The 15,055-nt window shown below is 36.9% G+C and overlaps 1 protein-coding gene across 1 annotated transcript; it reads left to right on the forward strand.

Annotated features, from left to right (window-relative positions):
- Positions 1 to 13,771: 13,771 nt before the first annotated feature.
- LOC109403796 (ficolin-1-like) lies at positions 13,772 to 14,820 on the forward strand. Its single transcript, XM_062843595.1, has 2 exons — positions 13,772 to 14,602; positions 14,670 to 14,820. The coding sequence occupies exons 1-2, from the start codon at positions 13,878 to 13,880 to the stop codon at positions 14,800 to 14,802; spliced, it is 858 nt and encodes a 285-aa protein (XP_062699579.1). The 5' UTR covers positions 13,772 to 13,877; the 3' UTR covers positions 14,803 to 14,820.
- Positions 14,821 to 15,055: the final 235 nt, after the last annotated feature.

Below are 15,055 nucleotides of genomic sequence, written 5' to 3' on the forward strand. Positions count from 1 at the left end.
GGTGCTGCCAACCGTTGGTCGAGTTGGCGCGAAATTCGTCTATAGTTGACAGATAGCTCAACTAACGGAGGCCCAACTAAAAAGTCATCCAACTATTAAACCGCCAACCAGCAGGTGGTGACTGAATTTGAAGAATTTGAAGTTTGTTCAATCATAAAGATTACATTCCCTTATATTTCTATTTTTTCTTCAGGGTTAAAAACATTATGCTTGTTGGTACATGTATGGAAACATTTTTGGTAAATGTTTATGGAGACTAAAAACGTTTTGGAACTCGGAAATCTTAAAATCTTTTGAGAAGTTTTTAATCGATTTGATTTAAAAGTATTTTTAGTGAATATTAACCAAAGAATACAAATTATAGAGAATGCCATCTCTTGTCTGGTTCTACGTAAACGTCAAGCGACAAGTCAAATGGCGCTCTCCTCTAGCGTGCACAGCTTTTTCTTTTTTCTCACTCACTCTCGTAAGCAAACACGAGAAAGACCCCTCTTTTATCTTGCTTTTTCTTGCGTTCAACAAAATGAACGAGCAAGAGAAAAGAAAAGGCTGCGCACGCAAGTGGCGCTCTCTAAGCCTTCTGTATCAGTGTACGTGATTTGTCATGAAAGAAGGTGGTGTGCGTATGTTTTGGTTTCGGCATACAATCAGCAACACACACACTACTACATGAAGATTCAACTTTAATCCGTTGATAGCGCTGCGGTAGTGTCCTCCGAGCGTCAGCGGAGTAAGCATATTACACTATTTTACAGCATTTTTTAACTCGGTAAGCTGATGATCATTTTTGGTGTAGAATCATGCCCTGAGTTCGAAAACGTGATGGAAAAAAATTACAGTAGAGCGGAATTTTTTTCGACTTTCCATACAAGGTTGTTGATTTGAAATCGACTTTTGTTCTATTTTTAAGCAAAGTCACTCACTTCACGTATCTCATTCTCGGTAAAAAATGCTCCGATTGAGCTGAATTTTTTACTGTAACTCGCCTACATATGATATGTCAAATAAACGTTGAGAAAGAATTTTTAGGTTGTTTTTTTCTTATTGAAAAAAAAAACACATTTCTTCAAATATTTTTGGAAATTTTGCTAAAATTTAAGGAGTTTGTCCCAAAAACTCGCCAATATCTTGAATATCATCAATCTGACGCAAAACCTGCATTCAGATGATCGAATGGCATTGTATTCAGCTTTTGAATTTGGTTTTGGTTTGAAATTGGTTAAACAAAACGCAAGATATTTGAATTTTAGTAAATTCCATATTAAAAAAAAAATGTAAAACTCGATATTGAGCTAAAACTCAAAAATTGCTCTACTTAAAATTTTTTGAAGCGCGGTTTCGAAATCAGCACTAAATTGTACTTCAAAAATTTTGGTCGGTTACAGAAGTTCACGACTTTCGTTTTATTTTGTAAACTAGTGTATTATTCTTTGATGTAACCCTCCTTTGGCAATAGGGTCATTTTTTACCCAAACCGTGCACTACGTTAGCGAGCTGCTGCCAACGTGATGCAAAAGGGAGGTTAAGATTTACTTATACTGAAAATGTTAAAGAAGAAGAGTTTCTTTCTGACTTGATAAGAAAGTTTTTCTTGTGGAGCGGACCTGGTGTGATGGTTAGAACTCTTGACTATCACGCCGAGGACCTGCGATCGAATCCCACTCCCGATAAACTCACAAAATGTGAGTTCTTCCTTCGAAAGGGAAGTAAAGCGTGGGTCCCGAGATGAACTAGCCTAGGGCTAAAAAATCTCGTTAATACAGATAAAAAAGGGTTTCTTCTTCTTCTTCTTTATGTTTCGACGTTCGCATTCCCAAGTAACACCGAAAATATAATCCGAAATAGCAAAATATTAACTTTGTCCTACAGCAGTTGTTATGAAGTTTCTCGAAACATTTTATGTCATGGATAAGTCGTTTTCATGATACCTAAAACTTATACACAGTGATCTTCTATTTAGAAGTCTTATTAAAGAATATATTTTGTTTTCTCAAACAAACATTGCATGTTGTTTTCGATTATGTTGGGTATGTTCTATTTAAGTACACTTTGTTTGTTACCATACATGATCAGTATGTTCTATATGTCATATTAGAGTAACATTTGCAGTTTCTTGTTTAAGACTTGTTTCCAATCATGTTTAGACAAAACATAGTATGTTTCGTATGTTTATAATCAGTCGAATTTTGGTTTTCTGCAGTATGATAGAAAACATGTGTAACATAAACCTCATTCATTATTTGAACAGGGACATGCTACACTACCGAAATGTAGAATCGATTTTTATTTCCTACGTAAAAAAATATACTCCTAACAGAATCTTAGCTATGAATACCTATAAAAAAAAATTACAGGAATATATGTTACCACAACATATATGATTATCTATAAGGGCCGATTTTACCGAGCATAATGCTCTTTGAGCGGCTTCAATGTATAAACTGTGATAATTATTTAATACTTGATGTTTGTTGTCTTTCCAAATCGTGACAGATATTATCAAACCGTTCAAATAAGGTACCCCGGGGCAAGTGGGACCTAAAAAAGTGCTAATTTGATTTTGTCATGCCAAAAATTTCAGAACACAAATTCTTTAATAATTCCAATGCACCCAAGATACGTTGTTGGTGTATTTGTACTTATTAACGTGTATTAAAACTGTTTCAAATTTTTTACATTCCATATATTATGCATATAATGAAAAGTGTAGCTGATCTTCATTTACTGCGTTTCATGGGGCAAGTAGGACCTATTCAGAGTTTTTGTTCAAAGGGCTTAATATAAGTTGCAACAAATAAGGTAACATAAATCATAAATCTCTTATATAAATGACTATGTTAAGAGATTTATGGTATCGTGCATGAATTACGTAACACATAACAAATCGCTGGGAAAAAAACTTGAATCAACTCTAGCAGCTCATGCAAAATTAATTGATTTGTTTCATACAAAAAGCACCGTAAAGTGAAGAGACAAAAGATTTCGAAACTTAGTCTCTATATTATATAGTTGATCAATCTCGCCAATAGTAAATCTGGGGTTTCGAGATTTTCAGTAATATCTTCTCCTTTACATAATCTTACGATCATTAAATAATGTTTTTTAATCATGAATTTTGAAAAGGCCATTTCCCTACTTTATTTTTTTTATGGACGGTTTCTGAATGCTCAGAAGATTTCATTACGCAGCGTTAAGTGAAAAAATAATGGAGGATATTTAGAGAAAAACATAAAAAATACATGCTTTTATTTTTTTTTGTTTTATCCAGGGTTTTACCGTTTTTTATCATCTGAATAGAGGTCATAAAGGTAACACAGCGCAACATTTTTTTTGTCTCAAGAGCAAACTTATGTGTCTCCGAAGGATTTTGGGCCGCTGAATCCGAATCCGGGCTCAGATTTGCTCTAACACGTCACAATTTTGAGCTATACCTCAATTTATAGGGCAAAATATGCGATTTTGGGCTTTTTTGACTGTAAGCCATTAAGCAAGGAAATATTTTTTTTTTAAGCAATCAAAAGGTTAATTGGTCAATTAACATCTAAATTAACGACTCATGCAACATAAATCGCTTAAAACTATCAAATTCGATTTGGTAAAACGAAATATTTTGCATGAGTCGTTAATTTAAATGTTAATTGACCAATTAACCTTTTGATTGCTTAAAAAAATATTTCCTTGCTTAATGGCTTACAGTCAAAAAAGCCCAAAATCGCATATTTTGCCCTATAAATTGAGGTATGGCTCAAAATTGTGACGTGTTAGAGCAAATCTGAGCCCGGATTCGGATTCAGCGGCCCAAAATCCTTCGGAGACACATAAGTTTGCTCTTGAGACAGGCAAAAAGTTAATTTTTGTTACGCTGTGTAATAAATCTATTTATCGTCTAAATAGAGGTAATAAAGTATAATTCAACAGTAGATTACTAAACGCGTCAATTTTTATTGACTTTCGTGCTAATTTCATCTAATGCTGGACTAGGCAAAATGAATCCATAAAATTGTGTTTGTTTATTCTCATAGGTCCCACTTGCCCCAGATAGCGAAATGCACTGGGGCAAGTGAGAGCAGTAAACTAAAGGTAATAATTGAAAATAAAATACAGCTTTTTCACTTGAAATTATTTGCAAGAACTCCAAATACTATTCTGAATCCGAAAAAGTATTTGTATAATAACTGTCGAGTCGCTCCGGATTACGTGCAATTTCGGATACCACACGGAAATTCCGCATACCTCACTCAAGTTACGAACAGAGATTTATTAGTCACTCCGCTTTCCGATGTGGTTACACTTCTACTATTATTGTTTATTTTGAGCTTCTCAATAATGACATTTCCATAGACAAATAGACGACCAAAGCTTGAACCAAACCGTCACAGACAATAGACATACAAATGACAAATATAATATAAATCTAATTACCGCAGGGTACATCAATAGTGTTTATATACTCTACAATAACCAATCTATTTTTAAACGACGAAGGTAGTAGAGCACGTCAATCTCACCTAGTGAATTGAAAATTACAAATGAACAACAATAACGTATATGGTCTCTTAATGGTTGAAACACTAACATTTTTTGTATTCTAAGTATCCGTCGGAGTGATACCTATGTTTTCTATGAAGAATGTTAGTCTTTTAAATAAATAATTAAAAAAATACTAGCTATAGGTCTCACTTGCCCCCGATTCTCACTTGCCCCGGGGTACCTTACCAAACTAAACATGAGAACCAACAACAACCACAACAAAATTACCCACAAAAACAATATCAAGCCAATTTTGAATCATATCCCAAAACATGTATCATCCCAAGTAACAATCTTAATTCTATTTGGTTTTATTTGTTTTTATGATAGTTTTATCAGATCATTACATATTCTAGTTGATCTTATCGGAGTCTCAGCTGAGCACAACTATTCTTCGTCAATATGTGGTTTTAAAAACCCCTCCAAGAATACTTGAGGTTCAGTTCATAAAACCATAAACACAACAAGAACTGTTGAACTTATTTTCAGTTTTATAAGGTTCTTGTAGTTATCTTCAATCATCCGTTCTTGATCAAGAGTAACTGTTCTCGCATAAGAACAGTTTGGTACATGAAAAATACAAGAAAAAACTCAAGCATCAGATTTTGATTCTCATCGTTCCATTATTGCTGCCAATCAAGAACACCTACCCGGAAACCCAACCGCAACGCGGTGCAGTGCCAAGTTCCTCCGGTTGCAGCATTTGAAATGAGGTGGGTATGGTCATCTAGGACGTCGTTTCCCGTGCAATCGGGGTTCCACTCATCGATCTTCAAAATCAACAACTACTTACCTGTTGGAAGTGCTGACCGGAGGAATGAGGCACTGCACCGCATCAAGGCCGGTTATCGAAAAAGGTCTGCCTGGTTGGCAACGGTACCGGGCTGATTAATAAATTCATCGGAAGAGATTCACAAAATCCACCGCGGTGCGATAATTTATTGTTTGTTTACAATTTGGCGTACATGTTTTATGACGTTCTTGGCGGAGTTTGCATAAACCTATATCAAGAACGTTATAAACCTGAGTACTCTTGAGTAATACTTCTTACCCCTGCATTAGTTAAAATAAATTTAAGGCGTTCTGGATGGAGGCCAACCAGGCTGCATTGAGAACGTTATAAATTCTAGTATTCTTGAGTTATGCTTTTAGCTCTGGCATGAGTTGAAAGCAATTTAAGACGATCTTATGGTGATGTTGATTAAAACCATCGATGATGGACCGACCACCGGCCTAGATTTCAATGGAAGCCATGTTGAGAAAACTCATGAGCAATGTTCGCATGACCAGGAATAATATTTTTAAATATTTTATTAGTGCGTTATAATGGAAGCGCGTTGCAATTTTTGGAAGTATCTTGCAACATATATACGATGAATTTCGCTTGGCCTTTGGCATCCTGGCTACACCACGGAAATATTTCCAATTTGTGTAATAAATTAATCCCGATTACAATAATGTGTCATTTTCATTGTGTTTTTAATTTCAATTGAATTCACCAAACTTTTCTGTCGACATAAAAGCTGCATCAGCAACAACACTGACAAATTTATTATCGTTTTATCGTGCACTTGAAGAATTCTACAAGGAGAGAGCAATTCGCCTTGAGGACAACTTGGGAAGTACAACAAGTTTTAAGAGAAATTTAAAATCAATTCTCCAAGAGCATCTTAGGATGGGCCTCTTTGGTCTTATGGCGGGTTTATGGTTGAGTTGATGTCGTGTTGCAGAGCAATTTGGTTTATGCATGGTTTTAAAGAACAGGTGTTGAATACTTCAAAAGCATTATAAAATTAATTTTGTTACTTGGGTATGCCATGTCACAGAGTGCCATTTAATTTTGTTTCTAAATTATTAAATATTTATCAAATTTTCTATTATGTTTCAATAATTTGTTAAAGGTATGTATAAACTTGACAAATTCTTGAGAAAAATAAAGCATGTTTGAGTTTTTGTGTTAAAATAAGATGAATACTATATATTTATTTTGACGCAAAATTCTTCAAAAATACTGATTTATAACACAGAGAACAGACGTCTATCTTTGCTTTCTGCCTTGTGTAAAACTTTCTAACGGTCATATCAGAGTATGTGGTTATGCTCCCGTTGCGCGGCGCTAGCGTCCCATCACTTACATTGTTGTGTTGTAATTTTTGTTTCCAGTGCTCGCCGTTTTTGGCCGTTTGGCGCTCGTGTCACTTTGTGGGCTAGTGTATTTTAACGATGAACACTTCCATCGTGGGGTCAAATCGACTTTATATGTGGGGCAGTCTCCGTTGGTGGCGTTGAGGTACACTTAAATCCTTTACACACGATTTCGACGTATTTTTGTTCGAGCTTAAATGTCTGTTCTCTGTGTTTATAAGGCGTATTAATTTTATCGGGGTACAATAGTCTATTTCACCGTAAAAAATGATTGGCATTAAAATTTATGACCACAGTAAGGCAATAAGACGTTAAAGTGGCTTGGTAGAATTATTGATGCATATCGATTTTCGCAGTTGTCGATTTTTATTGAACTATTGAAACATATTGAAACTTAATTATTTACAGTAATAAAACATCTTGATTGTCAATGCACTGTTTTCTAGAATTTGTTGAAAATATATAATGGAAAACATACTAAGATACATAATCAAGTATGCTCAGATTCATATAGAACATGAATATGACATCACAAAGATGTTGCGCAGGCTCCACCTTCTGCGCTTTTTCAGTCGTATAGCAGTCTGCAAATCGGTTTTATTCCTTCACACCAAAACTTCGTAACTGGTCATATTGGAGTCGAAATAATTTCTATAAGACATGTTGTGTTACTTGGGTTGGAACTTGGCCAGCATCTCTTTAACTGGGTGTTCTTAGAGCACTTCCACAGTTATAAATTGATGGGCTTTTTTGTCTGCCATTACATGAATTTGTACATCGTGTGGGGCAAGTACAATGATACACTATGCCTAAGAAATCGAGAAAATTTCCCCGACCGGAACGGGAATTGAACCCGCCGTCTCCGGATTGGCAATCCATAGCCTTTACCACTAGGCTAACTGGAGACCCATAATTGATAAGAAAGTGTTGTTTTATATTCATAGGTGGATTTATTTTTGCAGAACAAATTTATGGTAGTATTCGTAAGAAAAAATACTCCATTTTTGTTAAAATTCACCATCCTGAAAAAGAAAATCCTAATTAATCCACCTAGCGGTGATGGCGTCTTTATTGTTTTATTGTTTTAGAACCTAAAACTCCATTAAACAGCGCCATATTGAATTATGAGTCGTCAGCTTGCATTTTAGACCGGCATCTTGGATATTTTCATCATCATTTTTGGACTCTAGACATCCTCCCTATACCAAATATACCCATATTACATGGTTTTGGGTTTTAGGGCCAAAGGCTTCAAGATCGACGCCATCTTGAATTTGAATTCGCTATATTGGATTATGGATTGGATATTCTGGTCGTCATTTTTGGACTCCAGGCATCTTCCCCATAGCAAATATACCCATATTGTATAGTTTGAACCGTAAAAAAACGTTATTTTGGATTCAAGTCCACCATCTTGAAAACTCTGGTCACCATTTTTGGAGTCCAGACTTTTTTCCCATACCAGGTATGCCTATATTGAATGGTTTTAGATCCTAAAACTCCATTAAACAGACGCTATCTTGAATTTTAGACCGCCATCTTGGATATTATGGTCGTCAATTTTGGAGTCCAGACATCTTTCCCATGTACATAGCAAATATACCCATATTGTATGGTATAAGAGTTTAAAACTCAATTATACAGTGGCCATCTTGAATTTGGAGCTGCCATCTTGCATATAAGGCTGCCATTTTGAATTTTGGGCTGACTTCGTGGAATTTCTGGTTTCCAGTGTTGATTTCCGCACAAAATTCGTCAATGGTAAAAAATGGTTACAAAAATCGCCGCAGTTTTGATGTGTCGCATGATGGGCCCATGGTTCAGTTGTATGCACACTTAGTTTTTATTACCGAACTCGGTTTGATTTTCTAACGATTTTCATCGGTTGCAGACCAGAAACCGACCGCGTCGGTATATTAGCGAGATCATGTTGTTTAAAACCGATTGTTCGTTGAAAATGGCGTTTTTTTGACAGATTGATATGTCATATCTACCGAACAAGACGGTTCCGTCCAAAATACACGACTTCGGTTTGCAGATACCGAGAAAACTCGGTTCTACGTCGCAACGAGCTCAACATTTGGTCAGCCATGTTTGTTTTTCTTGATGTTAGAGTGAAAGTTAATAGTTCCGAAAGGTTCCGATATTTTGTGTAGATTCATCCCCGGATTCAACGCTGATTTTCGCGGCATAAAGCAAAATCCAGTTCACAGATGCTGGTAAGTACTTCAGTTTGGCATATTACTGCGCATATGTTAAATAATGTGTGTTTATCCACATTTTTTTCAGATTGTGTTCCAATTCATATCTGCGGTAACATCGTTATATCCAACAGAAAACGAATATGTGCAATCAAATTAAATTATCTAATTGATATTCGGAAGGATATTAAAACATATATAAGCATAATAAATTGCAATCGAAGGAATCAATTATTTATTTTGTTTTTCTTTTAACAAACATGAATTTTTTGGAAGCCGAAGCTAATTCCAATAAGAATAACAATTGAACTCAATTCAACCGATGTTCGGTTCACCGCCATATTTTTTCAGCTCCAACCGATTACTTCGGTTAGTTTGACATTTGGGGTGAAAAACAATTTCTACCGAACACTCGGTTAGCCTAAATTGAACCGAGCAGACAACCGAGTGTTCAGCAGATAAAAACTCGGTTCAAATTCAACCGAGTTCGGTACAATTTTCTAAGTGTGTGTATATACGGTTAGTTCTACCGGCGCTGGGCCATAGTTTCGGAACGCCTTGACCGATCCTGATCATTTTGAATGGCAAACAATGCGGTAAAATTCCGGTTCGATGGCCAATGGCAAGTGCCTTAAAAGTGAGTGACCTTTTTTGTACACAGACATATATACACACATACACCCTCATTCATACGCACACATACAGACATCATGTCAATTCGTCGAACTCAGTTGATTGGAATTTGTGACTTGGCCCTCCGAGCCTTCTATCGAAAATTCGTTTTTTGGAAGAACATAAAAATCATGAACTCTGTTGTAGTTCGTCAAACTGTCTTTGTGGATATTTCAGAATAAGTTTCCAGGATAATTACGAATTTCGCTTATCTCTAGGAGTGGTTTTGAAAACACAGGAATTAAGCGAGACATTCGTCAAACCCTCAACCGCCATTCCAAGAGCCACATTTTAAAGAACAAATTTTCAGTACAACCCTTTCGGTGTGTAAAAAGTGAAATTTCCATATAAATGGCTCAACTTTGGCCCTCCAGAGCTCTTACATTTTCCAACACAACAACAATTGCTGTTCCTCATTTGGAAGAACTATACTCTTTAGCTTCCGATTTCTAGCTTTGACTACAGAAAAATCGGAAATAAAATATATGTAACTGTAACAGATAGAATTTGTTCATTTTTTACGGTTTTTGTCCACTTTTTGTTTAACTTGTTGTGGCAAATCTCACATGCAACGTAAACAAAAGTATGTTTGCACATATGCAAGTAGGGTATTTTAACCAATAGTGGACCCTTTAGTAGCTGAAATTTGTTCTGATCGTAAAAATATTATGATATCCTAACTAAATTGTCTTCACCAATGGTTGAAAAACAAGTACTATATCATTCCTACATATTGCACACAAAAACCGAGCGAAAACACCTTATATATCTCATAAAATAATTGTTTGAAATCTCTATCAAATTATCCCCACGGGGTCCACTATTGGGTGGTTGGGGTCCACTATTGGGTAGATCGTATTCTCTTACCATGTTAAATCGGTGAATATAGTGGTATCAGGTATCAGTAGGTCGGCTCTAGAGGCACGTTCTCCTCCATTCGGGAAATTTGTGCCATCGCCATGAACACGAGCCTATTCATCATTTACCTGATGGAGAAGGGAAGGAAAAAGGATAGGACATGGGAAAGGACAAGTAAGGGAATAGGATCATCATACTCGCAAAAGCGTACCACAATGGGTTCACATAGCGTCCTGAAAAGGACACTGTAATAACGCATAAGCGTACCACAATGGGTTCAAACAGCGCCCTGAGAAGGACACTGTGATAACGCATAAAGCGTAAAGAGAGCCTATAGCTCTTTACCACAGCGGGTCAAGAACAACAGAACGTCCTGAAGATTCAGGTTTCTGAAGTCAGTTTCACTTAATAAGTGTTTCCCGAGTACTCGGAAACGCAATTGCGCAAAAACTGGACAGTTACATATTAAATGATACGAAGTTCCATAATCGGATTCACAGCTATCACAGGCAAATGAATCAGCTTGCTGAATATTCGCCATGTGATAACTGAGTTGGCAGTGGCCAGTCAATGCTTTGACCAGCATGCTGCAATTCTGCTTTAACAGATTTGTTAGATACTTTGCCACCCCTAGAGATGGCTCAGTACAATACAATTTTGTTTGACGACATGACTCCAAACTATTCCAGTATTGTTTGTGCTGAGTGACAGCCCAGGTGTCAATCTGAAGCTTCACCCAACTCTTGCATACCGGAATAGCTGGCTCAGGGCCAATGAAGTCATGTGATGATCCAGTGCGAGCTAACTCATCAGCCAATTCATTTCCAGCGATGGAAGAATGGCCATGTACCCATACAAGGTGAACAGCGTTTGCTGAATTCAGCTCCTCGATTTGAGTTCGACAAGCGATAACTATCTTCGACCTGGAGTTGGCCGAAGCAAGTGCTTTAATAGCAGCCTGGCTATCTGAACAGAAGTATATTACTTTGCCCATTACGTGCTGCTGAAGTACTGATTGCACTCCGCACATAAGAGCAAAGATTCGGCCTGAAAAACACTGCAGTGTCTACCAAGGGAGTAAGTCTGATATAGCCTTAGCTCACGAGAATAAACACCAGAACCTGCTCGACCTTCGAGAAGGGAGCCATCAGTGTAACATACGATGCCGTCTGAAATACTTCTTTCCAGATAACCAGATGTCCACTCTTCCCGGGAAGGGAACTTCGTGGAAAATGTCCTATATGGAAAATTACAAGCAATTGTAAGATCACTTGGAGCAAGGACAACTACAGTGTATCAAACAATTGTCCGTACAGCATATTTTTTGTCAAAATAATTTTTCATTCAAATGGTTATAACTTTTTTATACGTCAATCAAAAACGCTGAAATTTTGACCAATTATAACCCATATATTAAAGCTCCATTGGTAAAATTTTGAGCGAGATCGAAAAAGTTTTCTGAAAGTTATAGAACTTTTAGTAAAACTTATAAAATTTTTGAATACATTTTTAAAACATTATATCTCAATATGTACATGATGAAACTTTTTCAATATTTTTCGTGTTACAGCTTTTACCTAAGGCTTTCATATGCAGCTTCGTTTAAGGTTTTATATTCACTACAAAAAATATGAAAAATCTGTATATGTTCAGAGTGTTATTTGGAAATTTATCATATTTTGATCAACAAAAGTGCCAAGTGTTTTCAACTATTTTAAACTCTCTTAATGATATTTTTTTATACAGGACCTACTAAACTACATATGAAGAGTAGGTCCTATGGATTTTTCGTTCAGTTAATGTACTTTTATTGGTGGAAAACGTTTGGCAGATTATATGTGCAAAATATGGTAAATTTTAAAACACCGTCAACTACATACGCACATTTTTCATATTTTTTGTAGTGAATATAAAACTCCAATCATGGCTGCATATGAAAGCCTTAGGTATAAAATATAACACAAAAAAAAATTGAAAAAAATTCATCGAGTGCATATTGAGATATAATGTTTTAAAAATGTGTTCAAAAATCTTATAAATTTTACTAAAAGTTCTATAACTTTCAGAAAACTTATTCGATCTCGCTCAAAACTTTACCAATGGAGCTTTAATATATGATTCATGATTGGTCAAAATTTCAGCGTATCTGATTGACGCATAAAAAAGTTATTACCATTTGAATGAAAAATTATTTTGACAAAAAATTTGCTGTACGGACAATTTTTTGATACACTGTATGTCCCAATTCACCAAAAGTGGAAACAACGAGGTGTGTGTTGAACTGCGGTTGACTGGAGTTTCCTCTAGTAAACCGAGTACCCATAGACGGTAAGTGCAAGAAAGTGCTTCTTGTTTGAGATGAATGTGTAGTGGGGCAAGGTCAAAGAGAACTTCGAGAGCTGCCGTGGGAGTTGAAGAGAACGCTCCAGACATCGCCATTAAGCACATCCTTTGGAGATGGCTTAACTTTGATTGGACCGTTCTCACTTCGCCCTTTTGCCACCACACAAGACATCCATAGGCCAATATTGGCCGAACAACAGTTGTGTAGATCCATTTGATATACTTGGGTTTTAGACCCCAAGTTGTACCAAAGGCTCGCCGGCATTGCCCGAAGGCCATACAGGCTAATCACCTTATATTTCTCATAAAATAATTGTTTGAAATCTCTATCAAATTATCCTATAAGTGGACCCCACGGGGTCCACTATTGGGTGGTTGGGGTCCACTGTTGGGTAGATCGTATTCTCTTACCATGTTAAATCGGTGACTATAGTGGACCCACTCAGATTTAGCCAATAGTGGACACCCAGACTTGTTTACATTTTCAAATTTGTTCAAATAATCAAATTATCCCTTTCCAGACTAGTTTCATCACATCGCCAGATCCACTGCAATCATCGCACCGTGGAGTATCTGCGCTTGATGGGAATTTACGTGATCTTCTTATCTCCGTATACAGCTGTTGTCAATCCTATGCAGTATTTTTGATTACTGCAAGAAGAGATTGTAACGCAACTACAAATAGTGTCGCGTAGTTTTATAGAGATCACCCCGGTACTGGTTTAGCAGAAATTATTTTGCCAATATTTGGATTGCTACGAATGTTATCTGCAAAAGTTGTTTTTTAGTGATGAATTTCACCCCGGATTACGGTACGCGGAGAACAGAGTTGGCCTACGCGTTTACACAATCAACCGGCTTAGCTCGTGCTCCTTCTGTCTGAGTCTGAACCATTAATCATTTTGGGGATTCACTGGTTAGATGCGTGCATGTATTCCAAGACAAACACCCGACATGATTTATTTAATTTTGTTTCTCTCGCTCTCCGCTCCTTAATAAAAATCCCCTTTTTTATAAACTTGGTCTTCTGCTTGATGCTACACAATTCGAAATAAATTGTCGCTTAGTATTGCTACAACCGTCGCAGCTTCAGTATTATTATCCTCAACGTTTAAAAAGAGTGGCATCATGCGTGCTTTCGAAACCATCCTGCTTATTCTACCAATAATTTGCACTTCTGCTCAGAGTGGTTTTGGCTACGAGATACTTGTTGCAAAATTTGAAGCATTAGAGGACCGCATTCTCAATTTTGAGATCGGACTTCAGAATAACATTTCCTCGTTCGTGACGGAGTTGAGGCAGCTGCGTGACCTCGTTAAAACACAACAAAACCATCAACAAATTTACGAATCATGCGATAAGGTGCCATCGAAGGTTTCCGGCGTGTACAACATACAAATCGGTCCCCAGGAGACGAAACGCGTTTTTTGTGACCAAAAGTACGACGGCGGTGGATGGGCTGTGATCCAGCGGCGCTTCGATGGCTCTGTTAATTTCTATCGCGAATGGGCTGAATACAAACGAGGCTTCGGCAACATGGATGGTGGAGAGTTTTGGCTCGGATTGGACATCATCCACCAACTGACATACTCTGGACCACATGAGCTAGTGGTCCTGCTGGAGGATTTCGAAGGGAACTCAACCCACGCGAAGCTCGAGAGGTTTGAAGTGGCGGGTGAGCATGAGGCGTACAAGGTGACTATGGCACAAGGATTTAGTGGAACGGCGGGTGACTCAATAACGGGCACAAAAAGTTATCAATTCAGTACGTTCGACAAAGATAACGATATTCATACTACTAACTGTGCAGTTGATTATCATGGTGCATGGTGGTACTCCAAATGCCACGGCAGGTAAATATTGTTTCTTAACTATTTGGTTTCAAAGTTATTCTATTTATGCAATTTTATCCATCCACAGCAATTTGAATGGAAAATACTTGAAAGGAACTACGACTGAATATGCTACAGGAATGGTGTGGAAGACTTTTCGTGGATATTATTATGCCCTTAAATCTTCCAAGATGATGATCCGAAAAGTTGGGATTAAATAAATATAAATCTGTTCACGATGCCACGATAGACTGTTATATAAAGAAATATAAAGCAAATGTCCATCAGAACTAAGCTCAGGGTCCACATTCCACACATCTTTGATATTTTACCTAAGAAATTTCAAAATACATCATCCATATTTGGATTGAGTAGTATAACCAAAATATGTACCTACAAAAATGTAAAAACTGTAGCCCAAATTATATTCATCAGTTTTGTGTTTGTTGCCGTTACTACAATTATAAATATTGT

Source organism: Aedes albopictus, unplaced genomic scaffold (genome assembly GCF_035046485.1).
Source record: "Aedes albopictus strain Foshan unplaced genomic scaffold, AalbF5 HiC_scaffold_32, whole genome shotgun sequence".
NCBI classification, from domain to species: Eukaryota; Metazoa; Arthropoda; class Insecta; order Diptera; family Culicidae; genus Aedes; species Aedes albopictus.

What these genes read in the sequence shown, in the direction of transcription:
- LOC109403796 (XM_062843595.1), top strand. Translation starts at nt 13,878, where the DNA reads ATGCGTGCTTTCGAAACCATCCTGCTTATTCTACCAATAATTTGCACT. An exon ending in TACTCCAAATGCCACGGCAG is followed by an intron (nt 14,603 to 14,669) that starts GTAAATATTGTT and finishes ATCCATCCACAG; the next exon opens with CAATTTGAATGGAAAATACT.